General features: G+C 37.6%; 1 protein-coding gene across 1 annotated transcript; it reads right to left on the bottom strand.

The window, feature by feature from the left end:
• Positions 1–1,628: 1,628 nt before the first annotated feature.
• LOC103707682 (probable GTP diphosphokinase CRSH1, chloroplastic) lies at positions 1,629–14,117 on the bottom strand. Its single transcript, XM_008792264.3, has 4 exons — positions 13,561–14,117; positions 8,195–9,127; positions 2,609–2,896; positions 1,629–1,998 (listed from the first exon to the last, which is right to left on the bottom strand). The coding sequence occupies exons 1-4, from the start codon at positions 13,972–13,974 to the stop codon at positions 1,861–1,863; spliced, it is 1,773 nt and encodes a 590-aa protein (XP_008790486.1). The 5' UTR covers positions 13,975–14,117; the 3' UTR covers positions 1,629–1,860.
• Between the last annotated feature and the right edge of the window lie 403 nt (positions 14,118–14,520).

Here is a 14,520-nt window from a genome sequence, read left to right as displayed (position 1 = left end):
CGCTAACACGGTCGGCGATTGCAAAAGAAATCAAAGAGGAATCCGGCTACTCATCTCCGATTGGGGTTGGTTCTCCGGTGGGGGTGGAAGGATGGGTAGGAGCTCTAAATAGAGCTCGGTCACAATCGGAATCCGACTAGTAGTCGGATTGTCGGATTCCATGTGAGGAGCACAGAAGGAAGAAAACTCCCACCAGGAGTCTCTTTCCAGCTTGTACGTGCGCTTCTCCATTTTTTTCCTTTCGTTTGGGCCAAAATGACTGGGCCGGTCGGCCCAGTTTACTGGGTCTTACGCAAACACAAGAAAGATTGTGATCTGTAACTTCACTATGAACCAAGATCAATGAAAGGATATCTAAAGATAATAATTTAGATGACATAACGGAAGGAAAAGCAAACAAAACAAGCAAAACCTCCTCAAAACAACTCCTCACTGGAACATGATAAGAAACCCCAGGAAACAGTCAGATAACAGGAACACTAATTCAGTCCTTTTTCTTTTTTCTTGCTATGCACAGGTGAAGGTTTAAATCAAGTACACTTACAAAAACACTTAGCCTCAGATTAGTTTCTATCTAGAACTTTGAAGAAAGGAGAGTTACTCGAGGACTTCATCTGTCCAACTGTTAGGTTGGATGCAGTCGATTGCTTCACCAAATTCATGATCTAATCTACCCGATTCAATGAATTCCAAATCCACCAAAAGAACCTCATAATGTCTGGCAACCTCCTCTGCACTTCTCTTACCTCCAATTATGGAAGAAACTGCCTTCCATCAGTCAGGGCTCTTTTGATCAATACCTGCTAAAGCCATCTTGAAGAACTTATTATCCTCCCAACTCCAACAAGAAAGTGCATTTCCATGCTCATCCACGTCCACCATAACTGAATATCCGAGTTTTCTCACAAGCAGGAAACAGCAAGAAAGGAAGGAGAGGAAACTGATCAACACTCCAATCCAACAGAAGGAACACCAGTAGTTGTTGAACACAAGTATGGGAGTCTCCATTCTCTGACCCTCAAAGCCTCCTCTTTTCTGAATTGGTTTTGAAAATTCTATGTGGGAGAGATTCCACTGGGTATCACCTCAAGCCTAAGTCCAGTGTCAAAAACTAATACACATATTACATAGAAAGATTTATAATTTGCATATAAATCACATAAAAACATATCCTTCTATTTGTGTCCATGACTTGAGCAATATGGCAGGAATACAGGTACCCGACAAAACATCTACGACTGAATATTATCACGGAATTACCCCATATACCAATAACTACTTATAGTTCATTATATAAGCAATAAAAAGATTATCTTAATGACAGAACCAGCGAAAACTAAGACACCTTGGCATATCAATTACTATCAAAGCAGAAGACCTTACCTATTATTTATATTAAAATTTAAAAGAATCCCCTTTGCCAAATATGAAAATATGCAAGACATATTAACCCCATCTGACCAACACTGCATTAACAATATCAAGAAGACCCAGGAATGTAAGTTCTTAAAAGTTTGCTGTTGCTGTGGAGACCCAGTATCTGAAAACGTCTGATAGTTGCACAAATTAAGAGAGAGAAGACAGAGCATTTACTTGGGAAAGAAGCAGACAAGCAGTCAAACAAAAGATTTCTGAGAAGGTTGGTGACAGCCTTGATTGAAACATTTGCAGTCGTTTCTTACAACCTCAAAGCAATTGTGACACTAAACTCTAATTGCAGATAATCAGTTTTCACTACCATATTTTTACCATATATAGAACTCAGTACAGCAGGTATACAAGAGCTCTACCAAAAAACTACTCTACATTATAGCCCTTTTGTTTCTAATTTTCTTCCAGTTCAATACACTTACAATAGTTTTAACTAACTGCCAGCTTGTCGCCCAACTCCTTGCGGTAAACCTGGATTAAGCCAGTACTGTCAGTAATCTGCAGCTTCTCCCCCAACAGAGTTCTGTAGTTATCATCTTTGTCCTCCAAATTTCTCGTAAGTTCAACCTAAAATAGTAATAAGCTATTGAGTTCAGCAATAGAGAGAACCATAAAAGCAATTTCTTTTAATTGGAACAAGTCATTTGAATTTCATTCTAACAACTTTTAATAAATGGAGGGGCCTTTAGTTTTAGTTAGGTTCTTTGGTGCTCGAGAACCAGAGTATTATAGCTCATGCAGTCTTCCTGAATATTTAAAACTTAATATCTTTTGCGCAAAAGTTGATATATTTATATGGCATACTTAACATGGCTGTTTATACAATATAATACGAAAATGGCCTGGAGTTCACATTCAAGTGATGTTAGCTTATATATTTTCTTAATAATTCTTTTGTGATGCCCCTCTTTTTTACAAAAACATGCTTCAGTTTGAATCAAATACTTCGCTGTTGCAAATGTTGATTATCCATGATTAAAGCAGTACCAGAAAGCTAGAAAAGTGTGTGAAAACCTGTGTCATGGTCACGCACCCCCTATGTTGTGCAGCACCACCAGCTGTATGGTGGAGTACCCAGACAAAACAAGGATATGTCTGGCTCACAGAGCATGTAAAGCTGTTTCTCACCTATTCAGGTGTAGATATAGCTCTTTTCATCTAATTTACTAAACTTTACCTGTCTCTGAAACAAATCAAACTCTTCAGAGCTCAATGAACCATCACTATTTGAATCCAGAAGTTGCATTAGCTCCTGTGCATCTTCACCTCCAGCTCCAAGCTCTTCCATCACTTCTGCAAGTTCCTCGATACTAATCCTCCCATCACCATTTTTATCAAGAAGATGAAACACTCGGTTTCTGTGGTTGATCTTTAGAGCCCCTCTCTGATTTGCAGATGGTATATCCCTAAGACGCACAGCTGCAAGTTCAGCTGCGGCCATCATAATTGTCTTCAGCCGTTTTGCCTGAACAAATAAAATAGTGAGGGGTAATGAGTTTGAGTTGTAAATGACAATGCCTACAACAGAAAAATAAAAAGCTTTATAAAATTGAATAATGACACCATACTTCCTTGCTGATAAGATTGAAATGCATGTGGTCTGGCATACAAAGTTATCAACTGTGCAAAATATGAGAATTATTCAAAGAGTTATAAACATGTAAGCGTTTTGGAGAATTATTTTGCTCATAAAATGTAAAAGGTTCAAAATTAATTGGAAAAAGATTATTTCGGAGGAATTAATGTCTAATACTCTCGATGAGTCATCCATTTACCCCCTATCACGGGCTAAAGCCTCAGATAAAGCTTTAATTTTCAAATCCTCTGTTACATTTTCAATAAGATACACTAAGACTAGTTGCTATTTACAAACCCATCTTTGCTGTCACACCTGCTCAACATTACTTGCTCCAATTACTAAATGCTTTCATCTTTTGCTTATATATTTAGCTCCAAGTAGGGCGGCAGTGCTTAACTGTTTAACCTACTTCGCTTGTTTTAACCCATTGTAGATCAGGTTTAGATTTCCTATTTAATCAAATGGTCAGTTTCAAGTCTGGATTTTTGACCTGTTTAATAAACAGATTGGGTTTGGGTTGATAGATTTTTAGTCTATCCTGTATCTGACCCGACCTGTATCTAGTTTGACCCGACCCATTTGCAACACTCCAAATACCATGTCTCATTATACAAAACTTTGTATTCAGAAGCACCATACTCCTTCACATTTTTGTCCATTATATATAAATACCTGATGTCACAAACTTAACAATTTTACCTTTGTCCTTACCTGCTAATCTAATCTAACAATTTCTAGAAAGGTTTAAGGTCACGTTTTAGCTAGAGGTAAAATCCATTTCTTTCCCCACATGCACTAGAAACTTTCCCCCACTTCTGTATGTTATTAGGTTTGATTTACTTGTACTTCAAACTTTCCCCCACTTCTGCATGCTATTAGGTTCAATTTATTGTGCTTTTAACTTTTGGTCCTCTGATACCTCCACTTACATTACCTTTAGATTGGCTAACCTTGTAATTTCTTTCCCTCCTCCCTTTTTGAATCTACAGAAACAGTATTCAATGTGTACTCTCTTATGTTCTCTACCATTCTTCCATAGTAAACACTACAACATATTGTGAATTAGTAGGACTAACATTCCCCACATTCATGGTAAAGTCTGCTCTTGTGTCACTCGAACAACACTTGCCACCTCTCTTCTAGCCATTCAACAAGAAACCTAAAACCCTTCTCTTTATGTGGCATCTTCTGGTGTTCACCCCAAATAAAACTAATAAATTCATGCAAAAGAATGATATTATTCTGTTGACAAAAGAAAACAAATGCTGAAAATAAAGTGGCAAACGAAAACTGCAATATACTATAAAACATAAACCTACTTTTAAACAAGTTCCAACTCAGGTAGGCTTCCTTAAACATAAAAGAGTACTCCTCAGTTAGGTTTCTTTCAAGAAGGTAATGATATCTAGGATTAGCCACAAACTGTAGGAGGAGGTATGAACCTACTAGGATTGGACAGGCAGCATATATACCTTAATATTGCCTAAATTAAAGAAGCCTATAGCATCTCAAACCCCTTCCAAAAAAATCAACTTAACCAAAATAAAGATGAAGATCAGATAGAGAATGTGCAGGGTCTGTGTTGTAGATCCACTTTAGCTAGAATCAGTCCTCCAGATGCCTTACTAGTTTGCATCTACTTAGCATTAATATATCTCCCAAATCTTTCCATGTTGCCCAACTGTTACAATTCTGCATATCTTGTGTAGTTGATCTAGGATGATCACCATATTCATTGCGGACCAATTAGGGTAATTCAGTTATGTCTTAATAGGGTCCAGGACCAAGATCTACCACATCCAGAGCAAGTGCAAGGCAAAATTTCTTGAGGGCATAACTTTCACATACAACGTCCATCTTTGGTCTTTTTTCTTTTTGAAATTTGATAAGTTTTTCGAGATCTACAATATGGCGACCGGTCAATATACCCATGGGGATTGAAAAGAATCTGATTGGTGGCTGCTTAGGGATCTAATATGCTTGGTGCAACTCAAGCAAATATTTATAGTAAACATTGACCAGGGTTAAACTCATACCCTTGAAGCATTAGACAACAAAGTAGAATACAAAGTTAACGTAGATATTGACAGCTAGCTTCTAGGCCAATTTTACAATTTTGTATTTTTTTTCTATTTTTGAGAAAGTTCCATATCTTAGCTAAATGAGGAATCCAGCTCAGATTTGGAGAGGTGGAACAAACTAGTATTGATCTAGTATTGATGGAGGCCTTATATCATAATTTTGTACATTGGTTTTGCAAAAAGTAAATAGGGTAAAAACTCTACTTTACCTCCCTATAGAAGTTCATTTTGTTTTATTGTTCCTCTCGTTCAGAGAGAGATTTTAGTTGAGCAGATTGGAGGAAGCAATTCCTTCTCTCTCCAATTGGATTAGTAGTAAATGTTAACGATAAAAGACAGTGAGGATAGTAGAAGAGTACAGTTGTAAGTTACTTGAAGAGTACAAACAGATATGAATTTGAACCTATTTTATAATTGAAATTATCAAATCCTTTAAAAGTGTAAGATGAGGAAAGTTAAAAGATGTAAAAGGCAAAAAAAAAGTTTCAACTCACTCCATGATGTTCTGAAATTCATGTCTTTATAGTCGTCTTGTTTAATTAAGCTCAAGGGAAGCTACAAGATATAGCTGCTAGGTTTTCGAAGGAGCATGCTGCCAACAACAGCCATGCATATGATATGCCTCTTGATTGACAAAATGATTCTAGATTGGAAGACACATACCAAGTACTTGACTGAGGTTCAGAACTAGGCAATCCAGATATATTTCTAAATACTAAGATATGGGTATGTCTGCATTGCTCGTCCATCAGCAGCACGAGATCATAACACGATTGGTGGGGCTAAAGGAAATGTTGGATGATCCATTAACTGGTTTTTAAGTCTCACATTTGAGCCCAATAAACAATTTTCTTTTAAAATTTACTTAGAGTGTTTATATCAAAGGATTGGGAGTCAGAAGAAGACTAGTTAAAGCTGTTGGAACTTGGAAGCATTCCACATATACGGGTGTAAACGACCCAAACATGAGCAAGCTGCCCCCAGCTGGAACTTGGCTTAAAGTACTGCAATGCCAGCTTGAGCTTGTTTTGAGCTAGGATGAATTGGCTCAAGTTTGCTCATTTCTCATCAAGCCAAGCTCAAGCCCGCTTGTTTAAGCTTGTTGAGGCAAGGAGAAGGACAAAAGAGGAGAGATACATCATCGTTGGTGTGAATGGAAGAGGAAATTCTGGACATAAAATACTGAAATCAATGTCCAACGATATCCAGATCTCTACCCTCCACTATTGTTAACTCTGTCCATGCCATATTTGATGGTAGACCTTTGTCAAGAAAATTAAAGGAAAAAGAGAATGACCTCAGTCCTTCCCATTGCGGCCCACCTCTGAGGAGGATAATAGAAGAGAGGAGGTGGAGTAAGGAACCTTATCTTAAAGATTTGGGGCTATGGAGCCTGAGGGCCTAGAGGTTTTAATAAAATAGGGAAGGGGGGAGATGAGAAAGATTGCAGCTGGCTTGCAGCACTTTTGGAGAGGGGGTAGATTGGGGGCTAGGCCAACCTTTGAACGTAAGAGCATAAAAAACTGAGCTGTTCAGAATATAATCCAATGGCTCGCAAGTATCCTTTTCACAAAAGAACAGTGTGCTGGTCCCTCGTCTCCCTACTCTACATGTTGTAACCACCCCCATCTTGAAATGGTTACACATCACTTGTACACTAAAAGAGGGACAGAAGTACACCTCCCAAATTTGTGTATTTATTAATCTACATCAACCAGCACTAATCTTCTTTTTTTTAAAAAAAAAAATCTAAAAGATCACAGTCATTCAAATTAGATACCCCATGCTCAGTAGTAGCATAATATATAATTATATTAGTTACAATTTTGAGCTATATTGAGCTGAAAACAAGCAAGCTGGGCCTACCTCATGTTCAGCTCATGTGGCTTTCGAATTTAAAAACCTAGCTTGTGTTTGGCTCAGTTATTAATTGAGCAAGCTCATACTGAGCTGAATTTTGAGCAAATACAAGCTGCTCACAACTAGCTCATTTGTTTGATAGCCCTAATTCCATGTAGATATCACAATTACATACAAAATACTGAACAATCAAACAATAACTAAGCTATATCATGCTACCTCCAACTTATAAGCAGTTCAATTCAAATTGACTTCTGGACAGGTACAACATAGATGAAAGGGATGGCAATATCTTAAGCAGGAACACATCCTTAATGCTACAGACAAGCCATCAAACCAAAATTGCTTCTTGCTTCCACCTAAAACTTGATATATATGTAAAGTTAAAACTGCATATTGCACTTCTAAAAAAAAAGAAAAGTTCTCATACAAGCAAGCAATTGGCAGGCTTAATATAGAGATGAGCTCACATGAATCACTGATGTGGCCGGGTATTTTTCAGGCTTCATTTTTCCAAACTTATTATATTTTAAGACAATTACTGGTGTTCTTATACAAGCAAGCAATTAGGCTCTGGGTTCAGTTTCTAGTGATTTCATAAATTGCATAAAGGGGATGAGACAATTACTGAGCACATGGAGAGCGTGTGTTGGCAAACCAAAGTGGGATTTATGAAGCAGAGGATGTATTGGCAGCTCATTACATGAAGCATTCAATACAAGATAGCTGATCTTCAAATATGTATAGGGGAAGAAGCATGTTAGATGCCATTGCAAATAGAAGACAAATTAACCAAAGGGTAGCCAATCAATGCTTCAAGCCAATCTGCATTCTCCTACGAATTTGCTAGTGGAAGCTGGGACTGTTTTCATGAGAGAACCAACAAGAAATTCAGATGTCATGGCAAAAAATATAATGCCAAGTGCCATAAGAGTGGAAGATGAGGCTATATTTCAAGTAAATGTCTTATGATATCATCTTATCCATTCTAGAGTTATTTCTGCAACTAAAATTAAGTTTTCTGGCTCAATTTTGCATCAGGCTGCACCTGTACGTATCCTCTATAGACACCAACAAATCACATATCTAGAGTAACAGGTTATAGATATAGTCCTATAAAAGCATATCAGAATATGCAGAAATTCATTTTCCTTAGTTGAAACTCTTGGAAATCATTAGTTGGTTTCACTGCATTGATGAGGAAAATTACATAAATGAACTGCATAAGTGAGGAGCTTCTCACCTCTTCTGGATCAGTAAGACCGCCCTTGTACAATGAATGGGATGCAGCTCCACCAACTGCCAATGAGTCCATCTCCGTGGTGCGTATCTGTATCTCCATCATTGGTCTAACCTTTCCTTGTTCGCTGATATCAACAGCCACATGTAAACTTCTGTAGCCATTTGGTTTGGGTCTGGCAATGTAGTCTTTTGTCCTGTCGGGTATTTCCTTCCAGAGGGTTTGGATCACTTCACGTGTCCTGTAACAAGCCCTATGCGCCCTCTCCAGCATACTATCACCAGGTTGAGGATTCAAGATAACCCTCAAACCCAAAAGATCATTTACTTCTTGTGGCTTAGATCCATTTTTCAATAGCTTCTTCATAGTGCTAAAACGGCTTTTATATCGACCTTGAATCAAGATGCCATCCACAATCTCCTCCAACTCGGCATCAGCCTTTAGTGCTTGGAGAAGCTGCTCCTTGTACACATCTATCAAGTGCTTGCAATCTGTTTCATAGCTTCTCAACCATGTATCAACATAAAGATATGAATAGGGAAACAAGTATCGAAACGAGAGGTCCTCCAGCTCCAGTGATAAGGCACCTGCTCCAACAGCATGGGCAAGAGGGGCATATATCTTCATAACCTCAAGGGACATTATCTGCTGCTGATATCTTGGAAGGAAATCAAGATGCTTCATCGTGTCAAGTTTAAGAGCAAGCTCTAAAATCACTGCCCGAATGTCATAGTAAGTCAAACAGTACTTCCTCAGTAAAGTAGCATGCTCATCATCCACGATGTCAACCTTTGAAGGAATGTGCCTTATCCGCAAGCACTCATGTAGCAAATGAGCAGTACTTGCACCAATTTGGCTTTTGACATCATGCATGGTTAGAGCCCCCGCCTTTAGGACTTCTCTCAGTATGCCAGCCGAAATAACTTCTGCATCCATCTGCAAATTTACTCAGTTTGATCATATGAAAGCCCCAGAGAAAACAAAGATAAGCCCATGCTTTCTCTTTTATGCATACATATGTTTTGTCAGTAATTATTTGATGGTGAATTACAAGAATGGCTCTATCTACTGATTGTTGTCCATTCTTACTCATAACAGCAATAGTGAAACACGCCAATTGAGTTTCAAATCTAAAATGTGATGAAGAAATCCCTTTCATTCCACTTCAGCAAAATGACCCAGAAAAATACATATTTATATATCCACATAAATGTTTATCTACTATCCTTTCCATAATGTTCTCAAATTTTGTTCAATTATGCTATGACCCAAATTGATGCCAAGTCGACATAAATTGATGATTTGTTAAGTTTTTCTTGTCATCTTCCTTCATTTAATACTATTTGTATAATACCCAACCCAACCAATAAAGAACTAGGCCTATTCCACTTGATCAGCTTAGATGTAAGAGTTGGAGTAGGAGATAGAAAAAGAAAAAAAAAAGGGATAGCGCCATTTTCTGACTCGGGGTAGGAGACAAACTCCTCCATCCCGATTTCTTATGGAAGCTAAAAACCTAGCCTCCAGCGGCTATTTAAAGATTTCCACACCCCCTTTCACCTCACCGCCAACAAGTTTTGTCAATCACTACCACTAGACCACTGTTGGTTCCTTCTCCTTCTCCTCTTAACTTCCAATGGTCTTGGCACGCGGTGCTCATTCGAGATTTTAGTTGAGCGCTCGCTAGAGTTTTAGGTTCTAAGAGGGATTGTTGAAATTATCTGGACCTATAGTTTGGTTTCGTTTGCAAGGTAAGTAATGTAAACCTTTTTCCTAGATTTATCAAAAAAATATATATTTTTTGAATTGAATTATTCTTGATGTATAAACTTTATGCATAACGTTTTATTATTATATATGCCTTTTTCTAAAATATTGTATGATTCTTGATCGAATGTATTAATTTCGATATGAATTATGCTCGATTAATTTCGATGTCGTATGATTTTGTGTATCTTACGATTTAGAACACTGAACATGCTTTTGAGAAGAAAAAGAGTTTTAATTTAAAACGAATTTGGACTCGCAACTAGACTATATTTCGATACCCGCTCGTGGGGGTTGCATGTTGGCACTTCGATACCCTGCCACTGGGGGTTGCACATTGGCAATTCAATACCTAGACAGTGGGGGCTATACGTTGGCACTTCGATACTCTGCTAGTGGGGGTTGCACGTTGGCACTTCAATACTTAGCCATTGGGGGTTACGCAATAGCACTTGGATATGGTCATAGTTCTTGGCTATCGAGAAATTGATTTATGAACAAAAATTTAAATTTTGAAATGACAATAGTGTTTAGATCTAGTTTTGAATTGATATACTTTGCATGTTTAATTCCAGCATATTATTATTATTGCCTGATTAATCTGGTTAAAGTTTTCATTGCTTACTGGGTTGTCTAACTCATTACTCTATATCTTACTATTTTTACAAATCCGAGAACTAAGATGGCACAAAGTTATGATCAGAAGAGTGACTAGCGGTTGAATTTGACATCTTTAAATTTAGATCAGAATTTAACTAGAGTTTGATGGAAGATTTGTTAAATATTGTTGATTCCGTGAGACATTAAAATTGAATTCTAGTTATTTAAATTAAAATTTAAATATTGCTTATTTAAATTTTTTCTGCTGCTTGTTTTATGATATTGTGATAAGATGCCTTGCATGCTTATGGGGAGAGTTCTTTATGAGGATGCGGAGGTTGCCGCGATCTTCAGTCAGGGGCGTGATAATTATTATGGTGTCAGAGCATAAGTGGATAAATTATGATATAAAGTCAGACATAGTATGAGGGTAGATGGGTAGACACTAAGGATATTGTGACATTAATTTATGTTGATTGTAATATAACTTAGAAACTTATATTTGACATAGGTGTGTTGGTGAGTTTGAATCAGAGTGCACAATGGAAGTGTAATGGTTTTAATTATTTTTTTAAGCTGATAGAACAATAATAAGACGAAAGATTTATTTTTGAAATTAGAAGGTTGCTTGAGGCAATAACCCTTAAATTTTGAAAACTTCGGTAAGAAAATTTCGAGGACAAATTTTTTTTAGGGAGGGAAGAATGTAATACCCAGCCCAACTAATAAGAAACTGGGCCTAGTCCACTTGATTAGCCTAGATGTAAGAGTTGGAGTAGGAGACGGAAAAGAAAAAAAATGAATAGGGCCCTGCTCGACTTAGAGTAGGAGACGAACTTCTTCTCCATCCTGATTTCCAATGGGAGCTAGAAAATCTAGCCTCCAATGACTATTTAAAGACCCCCCCACCCCCTTTCGCCTCACTGTCGACAGATTTTGCTGATCACCATCGCTAGACCACTATTGATTTTTTCTCCTTCTCTTGATTTCCAACGGTCTTGGCCTACGGTGCTCATTGGAGATTTTTGTTGAGTACTCGCCAGAGTTTATGTTCTAAGATGGATTGTCAAAATTATTTAGACCTATAGTTTGGTTTTGTTTGCAAGGTTAGTAATGTAAACTTTTTTCTAGATGTATCGGCAAATTATATATTTTATGTATTGAAATATTCTTGATTTATGAACTTATGCATAATGTTTTATTATTATATATGCCTTTTTTTAAAAAAATATTGTATGATGCTTGATCGAACGTATTGGTTTTAATATGGATTATACTCGATTGATTTTGATCTCATATGATTTTGTGTATCTTACGCTTTGGAATATTGAACATGTTTTTGAGAAGAAAAAGAATTTTAATTCAAAACAGTTTTGGACTCGCAACCAGACTATGTTTCGATACCCTACCAGTGGAATTTGTACGTTGGTAGTTTAATACCCTATCAGCGGCGGTTGCATGTTGGCATTTTGATACCTAGCCAGTGGGGGTTGTATGTTGACACTTCGATACCCAGCCAATGGAGGTTGCACGTTGGCACTTAGATACCATGTTACTAGGGGTTATACATTGGCACTTTGATACACTGCCATTGGGGGTTATGCGATGTCACTTAGATGTGGTCATAGTTTTTGGCTATCGAGAAAATTTTGATATTTTGAAAAAAAATGATTTATGAACAAAAATTTGAATTTTGAAATAATAATAGTATTTAAATCTAATTTTGAATTGATGTACTTTGCATGCTTAATTTCAGCATATTATTATTATTGTCTGATTAATCTGGTTGTAATGTTCATTACTTACTGGGATGTCTAACTCATTACTCCATATCTTACCCTTTGTAGATAATGAGAACTAAGATGACACGGAGTTATAATCAAGAGAGTGACTAGAGGCTGAATTTGACATCTTTAAATTTAGATTAAGATTTAACTAAAGTTTGATGTAAGATTTTTTAAATATTGTTAGTTCTATGAGATATTAAAATTGGATTCTAGTTATTTAAATTAAAGTTTGAACATTTCTTATTTAAATTTATTCTGCTGTTTGTTTTATGATATCGTGATAAGATGCCTTGCATGCTTATGGGGAGAGTTCTCTATGAATATGCGACAATTGTCAAGACCTTCGACTTGCGATCTTGGGTCAGGCGTGTGACAATTAGTCTACTAAAGTTTTCTTTCTACATAAAGTGATGCAAAGTTAATATACCAGAGAAAAGCTTTTTATTAGCTGAATTAGAAAGCCAATCTGTTTTCTCATGAGAAGACACCAAAGTGGACTGTAATTCCCAGAATCAGCAAGAATGAACTCCATCCCTCAAAATAATTTACTAATAAAACCAGGCTACCAACATATCTATTCATCCAATTTCAGTAAAAGAACAAAATGCAATGAGGAATACATGGATTTCTACTAAAGAATGAATTTTTAATAGAAAATAAATTATAATAGCATGATTTTTTCCCCAAGAAATCATTTTAAGTGGGTAATATCAGATATTCAGAGTGTTGGAAATATTTTGCCTAAAAACTGTTATATTCTTATTTTATAAAAATATTATATAGGAATAATCTGTTAGAATAAAATCAGAAGATTGAAAAGAGCTTCCTTGGATCAGGTGTGATACACACTATCTTAAGAACATAATTTGTCCCCTATATGCAGCCTTGCGGCGATCTTCTTCATATGCTCAGAAAATAAGAAAAAGATAGAAAACAGAAAGTTGAAGAGTGGAAAAACTCTATAACCGTAGTAAAAACTTGGTACCAGTGAGAAAGAGAGAGATCAAATTATGTTTGAATTAATTCCGGTAGAGTCTAGGCTCTATCCAGAAAACTGAAGCGACGTAATATTTCAGAAACCAACGTTCTCTCTTTTCAAAAAGTCGCTACTTTTTTGAAAGAAGGAACAAAAATTTTAAGATTTTTAAAATATGAGGATAATTCTGGTCTATTTATTTTTTAAAATTATTTTTTTTTCTAAGTTAAAACTCGTACCTGGAGATCAGCAAGTAGATAGGCGACGGAGAGGGCACGGGAGAGCGGTGAGCGGCCACCGGGGGCCAAGGGAAGCGCCTGGAGTAGTGGGATGGAGAGCTTCAGAGACTTGAAGAGGAGACGAGAGGAGGAGGAAGTGGAGAGGGCGCCGCCCATCCTCTCCGTGAGCTCGTTGAAGGCCCCCACCAGCTCCACCACCATCTTCCCCCCGGGCTGCTCCACCATGGGAGGGATCTTCGGAGAAACATAACCGGCGGCACCGGCGGAGGACCGGATCCGGAGGGTGAGATAACCGCGGGAAGAGCAGGGGGAGGTGGAGTAGACGAGGGATTTGGGACGAGGAGAAGAGAAGCCTTTTCTTTTGGGGAAGGGGCGGAGGGAGCGGTGGCCGAGGTGGTGGCCGGCGGCGGCCATGGCGGCGGCGGAGGAGGAGGAAGAGAGGTCGTGGCCCTGGTGTCCCCAGGTTCCTCACAGTCTCTGTTTCTCTTTTCTCAGTGGTGGGAGACTCCTCCCTGCTTTGCGTGGTGGGTGTAACGTTGAGGTTAACGGCTGGCTATGGAACTGCCGTGTCAGGAATCAAGAATTACATGACTTGCAATACTGTCGATGAAATACTTTTCTGACAATTTTTTTGTTTTGACAACAACTGCGTACAAGTTGTGCACAATCTGAAACTACATATAAGGTAATGAAAATTATACATATTTATAAATAATTTCTGAAGTAAAACTATATTTGCGAAAGTATGTGAATTTTTTGGTTGATTTGTGGTGGGGGTTGCTTGAAAGAGGATTAAAGTCTTCTTGAGAAAGGAAAAGAAAAGAAAAAGGAGGAAATTGATTAAAGATGTTGTGGATTATATTCCCTTTAGGAAAAACAAATGCTTACAGAAAAGTAGCAAGGACGGAGCTGGGAGCCCGTCCACAACTGAAAAAATACTTTGGATGCTGTTTGGATGTT

The sequence above is a fragment of the Phoenix dactylifera genome, unplaced genomic scaffold (assembly GCF_009389715.1).
Source record: "Phoenix dactylifera cultivar Barhee BC4 unplaced genomic scaffold, palm_55x_up_171113_PBpolish2nd_filt_p 000502F, whole genome shotgun sequence".
In the NCBI taxonomy this organism is placed as follows: domain Eukaryota; kingdom Viridiplantae; phylum Streptophyta; class Magnoliopsida; order Arecales; family Arecaceae; genus Phoenix; species Phoenix dactylifera.
Note: the sequence above shows the minus strand (reverse complement) of the source record. Positions and strands in the feature narration are given on the sequence as shown.

What these genes read in the sequence shown, in the direction of transcription:
- LOC103707682 (XM_008792264.3), bottom strand. Translation starts at nt 13,974, where the DNA reads ATGGCCGCCGCCGGCCACCACCTCGGCCACCGCTCCCTCCGCCCCTTC. An exon ending in ATCTACTTGCTGATCTCCAG is followed by an intron (nt 9,128 to 13,560) that starts GTACGAGTTTTA and finishes GTAAATTTGCAG; the next exon opens with ATGGATGCAGAAGTTATTTC. An exon ending in GTCTTACTGATCCAGAAGAG is followed by an intron (nt 2,897 to 8,194) that starts GTGAGAAGCTCC and finishes TTATTTGTTCAG; the next exon opens with GCAAAACGGCTGAAGACAAT.